The 7,615-nt window shown below is 40.4% G+C and overlaps 1 protein-coding gene across 1 annotated transcript; it reads left to right on the top strand.

The window, feature by feature from the left end:
* The first annotated feature begins 633 nt into the window (after positions 1-633).
* LOC128371376 (APC membrane recruitment protein 1-like) lies at positions 634-7,109 on the top strand. The gene is made up of 2 exons (XM_053331683.1): positions 634-958; positions 2,485-7,109. Exon 2 carries the CDS (start codon positions 2,595-2,597, stop codon positions 5,694-5,696), a length of 3,102 nt encoding a protein of 1,033 aa, XP_053187658.1. The 5' UTR covers positions 634-958; positions 2,485-2,594; the 3' UTR covers positions 5,697-7,109.
* Positions 7,110-7,615: the final 506 nt, after the last annotated feature.

The following is a 7,615-nucleotide window of genomic DNA, read 5'->3' as shown; positions in this document are numbered from 1 at the left end:
AACAGCAGCAGCGTTAACATGAAGGGATGCAATGAGTTTGCAGAAAGACGTATTACTGTTGTGAAAGTGACTGACACAGTATGGAGATATTGCACTTAAAGTCAAGAGTCACTGGTGTAAAGTGCGATGATGATGTCCTTTTTAATTAATAAATGGACCAAAATAATATCTGTATTTCCTATTTTTTTCCCTCCACTTTATTGAGTGCATGAATGAAGATGAGGTTTATTCTTGTGAAAAAAGGCAATCACAGCACATAAGAAATAGGAAGAATATTGAACACAAAATAAAAAATACATAAAATAACTTGAACCGAACAATCAATTTTCAGCCTTGTTAATGGTATATAACTGCTGCTCACATTCTTTATGGGAATGTTTTTTATGTTAGAAAACATACATTTATGAATATGAAACTTGGCTAAGATAATAATAATAATAGTAATAATAACAATAATAATAATAATAATAATAATGATTATAAAATATTGATCATGTGAGCTTGTGTCTCAGTCCAGCATCATTATAAACCATCTACACACGTGTTGCGTCACTAGTATGCGCCGAGAGGAAGAGTCACCAAAAGGAGATTTGGGGGAAAAAAATCACCTGAGAAGTGGCCAGAGGACGTCATCACCCAGCATTTAAACCAAGGCGTTTTGGAGAACATTTCAGCTTGAAATCGACATGCATGGCTAAAATTGGACACGATAATGTGTAGCTGATGCATTTTTCACAGTGCCGTTTAGCTGTGATGTGGTTTAACATGAGCCACCGCTAACAACATTACAGCCTGTAACGGTAGCGTTAGCTGCAAACAAATGAAACCGTGTCTGCTTAAAGCTGCTGCGGGGCCCCGAGTCGACTGTAAGCCCGCTGCAGGAACCGAAAGTTGAAGAAAGCTCGCAGTGAGAGGTCTGCAGGGTGAGAAAGCAGCATTGAGCTCCAGGCTGCAGCTGGTAAGTTTGTTTACTTTATGTGTGCGCGTGTGTGTGTTGTTAGCTAACCCTGCATCGTCAGGCTGTGCTAATGTGGCATCAGGCGTTAGTTTGTTTACACCTGACAACAAATGTCTCAGACTGGCTCTACGAAGCTTTGTTAGCCGAACTTAGGTTTCTATTAGCTGCCTGTAGCACCTTTTTAGTTGAGCTTTTCTTTCTCATAAAAAGTCAAATTTGGAGTATTTTTGACCCACCACACCTGCTCTTTGTTGTGACCGGCGGACTACAGCTGTAGCATGAGGCAGTGGGTCTCAAAGTGAGGTTCGGGGACCGTTAGGGGACTCCAGGGGGCACAGCAAAAAAGAGGAATAGTTTATGTTCACTATAATACCATCCATATGTAACACAATGACTCAATGGCTATTTTGGTTGTGGGTTTCATACATTTCCTGTAATGAAAATCTCATCAGTTGGGACTCCGTGGTCTAATCTGTGTCATTTTATGAGTCATTGATGTGATACAAGCTGGAGCTTTATCAGCTGGGCATAGTTTTTTATTTCATCATTCACATTCAGGCACATAATTTTGTGTGACAAAACATTCCTGGAGTGGGTATTCTTTCCTTAGTCTGTTTCAGCAGGTTTATTTCAGTGTGTTTACTCATACAATGAATTTGCCTTTGTTTGTTACGGGGAATGTTTAAAAGTTCACAGTATGAAAAACAGTATAAAAGGTATATATGATGTGCAAATGTGAAAGTATAAATAATTGTCTTAATGTAACGTACCATTGTTTAATGTGGTGGTTTCACAGTTGTGCAGATGATTACGTTAATGTAATCTGTAGTGTCCATATTTACATGCATTTACATGGTTTGTCTTCATTGGTTTGGTTTAGTTTTATTCTGGTACAAAATAATATTCATAATGTACTACATACAAAAACTAAACACAAAAATCTCAGATGTCTGAATCAAAGGCGCTTCAACAGAGTGTGAGATGTGTATATGAAAACAAAAATAATGTAACATTTTGTCAGTCTAAGCCTTTAACTGCATTTAACAGCAGAACTATTTTAAACAAACCAACCTTTTAATTTTTTTATGACTTTTCTTCACACAGGCCTCTGGAAGTGCTTTACAGAGAAACGTGCAATAAATTGGCCATGAACAAAGACAAAAAAAGGCCCATGTGATTTTATAAATCACAGCTCACACAGTGGAATGAGCCATACAGACAGTTCACACAGAGGCTTGTGAAAATCCACACTGACTCTGAGAATATGTTTATAAAATATGAAGTAATTACTTCTTCTCTTTAGTTTTTTCCCATAGTAGGCTGAACTGATAGTATACTATTTAGGAAAGTAAAGCAGGCTTATGGCCACAGTAACTCAGGTGACACTGATGGGGTATTTTGGATACTGGATTATAACCCCATGATGGAAATAAGGTTGAAAATCTATAATGTTTTTGCTTTACGTCAGTGTTATATTTTAATTGATTTCAATTATTTAATTAATGGTCTCAACTTTCTCAATACAGGGCTTATATCAGATGGAGGACAAATTCACGGCTGTCATCCAGTGAGCAGATTGTGAAAATTCAGCTGCTATGCCTTCTGTCAGTGTCATGCTTCTGTAAACGTGGTAGCCATGGCTTCTCGCAAGGTAGATGAGCTCCCGAGTGACACGAAAGATTTGGCTGCAGTCTCTGGACAGCCATCACGATGTGGCCCTGATGACATCACGGAAGAGGTCCACTCGGATACGATGACCCCTGTGAAACCTCAGAAATCTGGGAAGTTTAGGAGGACCGCACTGACATTTTTTGGAGTTCGCAAAGGCATCTGTATTTTACCAAGTTTGTTTGGAGGCAGGAGTAAAAACCTCAACAAATGGTCTTCAAAGAAAGGAATCTGCAAAAGCAGAACACATGATGGGCTAAGTAAAGTTAGTAATGATGACAATCTGAGAAGTGGCTACACCTCAGCTGGAGATTTTGAGTACCACGGCCAGAGGGACTTGACTGGAGAGCTCCACAGCAGCTGTCACAATGAATGTAGTCACCCCGCTGCTGACCAGAAATCACTGACCCTCACCCGGCAGAAAAGGGGTTTGAGGAGTCTTTTTAGCAGTTTCAAACATCACAGAAACCACAGAAATGTTAGCTCGGACAAAACGGAAATGATTCCAATGTCCTCTTCTCTCTGCAAGAAAGAGACGCCTGTTGTCCAGGATAACACCAACCAGTTTGTCACAGAGTGCCTGGGATCTGAACCTGATGTGCCTGTTTTTGAGAATGTCATATGTGATATTTCCATTGGTCCTGAATGTATCGATGCTGAAGCAACTGCTTTAGAGAAGAGCGTGGAGCAAGAGAGCCCAAAGTCCGAGCTTGACGATCAGATATGTGATGATCATATGGAGGAGATGAATTTGTTGGCCATAGTTTCCAACGAATACAAGGAGAGCTCCAGAGGACGCAGCGAGCCCTGTCTGAAACTCGAGATGACGCCCGAGCCTGTACTGAAGAGTGAAACACCTGCTGGCTCATCCGATCAGCTCAACCTGATTTTCGGAGAAGTCGCATCATTAAAGAGCTTCGATTCGCTCACTGGCTGCGGGGACATAATCGCAGATCAAGAAGACGACAGCATCACAGAGAGCACGGTCTCTGGAGAAAGGAGCCGAAATGGAGGAAAGAGGTCCTCCTGCTATCTCACTTATCAGGGTGGCGGTGAAGAAATGGCCTCACCTGAAGATTTGGATGAGGAGTGTCTTCAGGAATTCTGGGATAATAACACATCAGAGGAAATCTGTTGCACTTGCAACCAAGACCACACAGATTTGACTGCCGACCTGACAAGTTCTCACAATATGGACTTACTGAACAGTAACAGTGTACAGCAAGCCAGTGGCATGGACACTTCTTCAATTGCTGATGTGTTAACTCCTCAGAGTGAGCATCAAGAGTCAGTTCCAAATAGTGATGAAGGCTACTATGATTCAACTACTCCAGGTCCAGATGAAGGACAAGAAAAAACAGACAAACTGAGGACAGACAGATTACCCAGGGACAGTTACAGTGGTGATGCCCTCTATGAACTTTTTGCACCTGATGAGAGTCTTATCAGTCCACATTATGAAAACAAATCTAAGCTGCCCACTTCCAAACAGAGCGAGTACGTAAGTGAGCCAGAAGAAGAGGCGACCGATTCTGCCTTTGCTCCAGAGATTAACCGATTACAAATAAGCGCAGAACTGTATAAAGTTAACGACTTTCTAGAGATGGCAAGCACGTGCAGTAAATCCTCAGAGCTGGCACGAAACCCAGTGGGTCTGCAGGAAGTAGGCTTGAAGAAAAACTGTAATTTGAATTCAAAGCCACAAGCGTCAGTCAACAAGAATAATACTGAGCCAGATGTATTCGATGAGAAGGGGGACATGCTTGCTTCCTCCGAAAAAAGAACAAAATCCATAAATGCTGCTTGTGAGAAAAGGCACAGCAGCGTATCATTCGGAAGCACGTGCGACCCAGATTTTGAAACTTTCTGTGAACCCAAAGAGCAGCATCTTGAGGAAAACAAGCCTGTGGCTTTGCCGTATAGAAATATCAATTCTCAGTCTCCAGATTGTAACAATGATTTGGACGATGGGCAAGCTGTGTGTTTCTCCCAAGCACTCGTGGACTACACAAAACACTCTGAGATGCTGAGCAACTTGCACAACAGTGTGGACGGTTTAGAGACAAACTCTGCTTTCACACCAAATATGCAGGCCTTACCTACCATAGTCACATTCGATGTAGTGGACATGCATAATGAGGGTGAATACGATGAGCAGATTCACATGGAACTGGAGGAGGACATCTCATCACCCTATCAGGAATTTGAAGAAAGCTACCTACAAAAAGATGCATTTGCTGAATGTGACTATCAAATGTTAGACCTGTATGAACAGAACCTGATCAGTAACACATGGGCAATAGCTAGTCTGCCACGGCACCTAGGTCTTACAAGAGTCAGCCAGTCCATGCCTAATCCATTGTCTCTAGACAGGAGAAGTAGGTCTCTGGATACAGAAAGCCTTGAATTAAAGATGCCTGACACATACAGAGAGAACAGAGCTGCTATCGTTTCTTGTCCTCAAACTGAGAAGGACACTGAAAGAGATTCCTCACCATATTACAAAAAGAATGTACTCATGTCCACATCAGAGGTTAGAGACAGTAGCAGCATTATGGCCTTAGCATGGCAAAACAGGTCTGAAATGGCTCTAAGCCTCCCTTTGACAGATGGGGAAATCACTGAAAAAGTCCAGAGTCTCAGTCAAACCCAAGTAAAACACAAATTCTTTTCCAATTCCTCCAGCAGTGATTTCCCCAGCAGTAAATCGCAGCGTCTTTGCTCAAACGCGTTGGACAGAGTGTCCTGCGATCTAATCTCACAGAACACAGAGCTTTACAATAGACAGCGTCACCTCCCTTTGCAATCAGACTCTTGTTTACCTCATAGCACGTTTGTTTATTCCAAAATGATGGGAGAGGTATCGCATGATGCCGGCGAGGAGATGTTTTGTAAAGCTGCCTCTGATTTGCAATCCTATAATCAGTGCGGTAAAAGCAGACAAGTGACCGATAGGGAGGGAATACCTCGTACTGGAAGTCCTCTGAACGCAGGTGTGCCTAAAGATGAAACGCCCAGGGAGGTGATGTGCCCCATGGCCTGCAACAAACCAGAGACAGCCATCGATTGAAAGGCTCTCAATCATACCGTCAGCAGTCACATATGCCAGTGAGTGCTTTTTACTTTACATCCAAGAAGAGTAATTGTTGCGTTTTTTTTTTTTTACTTGAACATGCGATTCCTTTTAAACATTGTTGTACATTGTGATAGACAGGACATTCATTTAAATTATGCTGAAACGGAGTGAAGTCTATGCCGTCATGCTGAGTCGAGTACAAACGCTGTCTTTCCTGGAAGTCAAAAGGGATTTTCTGCATTTGCACAGTCAGCAGCTGCTTGCTTCACACACGTCACACACATGTAAGTCCGTTGCAAGTGTTTAAGCGAAAAATGAATGTTTTATTTGCATTTGAAACAATGCTCACAGATTCATCTCATTAAGCTATTGATTTTTTTTTTTTTTTTTACTGAAATGTTCATACCCATATGTAGCCTCAGTGCCCAGGTTTCATTAGTAATGCTATGGCTCATCAACCTAGTCTCCACAGCACAGCTAAACAAGGCTAGCCAAGTCTTGCTTATGTTGCCAGTTGCCTCTAAAATGTGTGCTATTGCTTTAAGTGCTGAGTTATGTTTGTGTTTGCTGCATTTTCACAGTCTCTCTTTGCTCCAGTAAGGCTTAAGTTGGCCTGTCACGATGCTTAGATTTAGTCTCTCAAGCTGTTTTCTTGGTTTACCTCATTTTAGGATGAATTGCAAAACAAGAGAAGAGTTTGTAGTTTTTAATAAAATAAACAAAAAAAGAAAATCATGGTTAAAATATTTCAATCCACAATATAATCAGTGTCTCCTTTTTTACAGGGTATATTTAACAGAAGCAGGTATAGAAAATATGCAGATGGACTGATAGTTGTTGCATCTTAACTTCAGCTGCCATTTCTTTTACATGTAGACAGCTATGCCTTGCAAAGCGACTTTGTTTGTACAGCACATTTCACACGCTGCTATACTGTGTATGAAAGTGCTTTACTAAAAAAGAATAAAGAGAGGAAAATATCAATAAAAAAATAGTAGAAACGCAGAAAAAAAGCTAGTAGCATCTAATTATCTGTAACTTGGTGTGTTTGCTTCTGACCTGATAAACCAATTTGGCCTTACTGTGGAAAAACGCTTGCCGTTTTTCAGACAGCTCAACCACGTGTGCAGTGCAAAATTGTTACTGAAGTGATGCACTCCATTATTGAATAAATGTAAGGTTGTGGGGAGAAAAAAAAGTATTTGAAAAGTAGTTTGAACTTGTTTGGAATTGAAATGTGTCAAAAAGATGAACTGGTATTTTCACCGTGTATCACCGTGTATTATTTTCTTGTGACTTTAATGTTTTATTGGTCAGATGATGTAGTTTTTTATAGTGTAATATTGAACACATGTCAAAGAATTTGTATTTATATTCTCAGCTATTTGTACACTGTAACACTGTATTCAAATGGTTATTACAACTTGGCAATATGTTTTTTGTTTTGGATTTTTTTAGGATTTTCTTCTTTTTTTTTGATTGTGTCAAAAATCACATCTGTTACATTAGGGGATTCCTCTGGAAAATCCTAATCGTTTTGTCAAAGTGGAACACTGCCTCACACTACAATAAACACGACAAGACATCATGACTTTCCACTTTCATTTTTGTTTTCTCTTACATCTGGTACAACTCATGTGTATCCCAGCATCTGTTGGGCCAAAAGCTTTGGCAGACCCACACATGCAGTATATATAAAAAAAATTAACATTTACCGCTGTAAGTAGTTCAGAGATTTAAGTTCATTTTAACACCTGGATAAGATGTTTGTATATGAAATCCTCCAGGGTGATTTAAATCCAGGACTGTCTTTCCAGGAGTTGACAAAAGCTGCTGTACTGACCCATGACAGAAATACTACACAATTAAGACTGCATACACATATGTTTCTTACATAATATTTTTACAAAATA

The sequence above is a fragment of the Scomber japonicus genome, chromosome 13 (genome assembly GCF_027409825.1).
Source record: "Scomber japonicus isolate fScoJap1 chromosome 13, fScoJap1.pri, whole genome shotgun sequence".
NCBI lineage: Eukaryota > Metazoa > Chordata > Actinopteri > Scombriformes > Scombridae > Scomber > Scomber japonicus.
The sequence above is the reverse complement of the archived record's forward strand: the minus strand, read 5'-3'. Positions and strand labels throughout refer to the sequence as shown.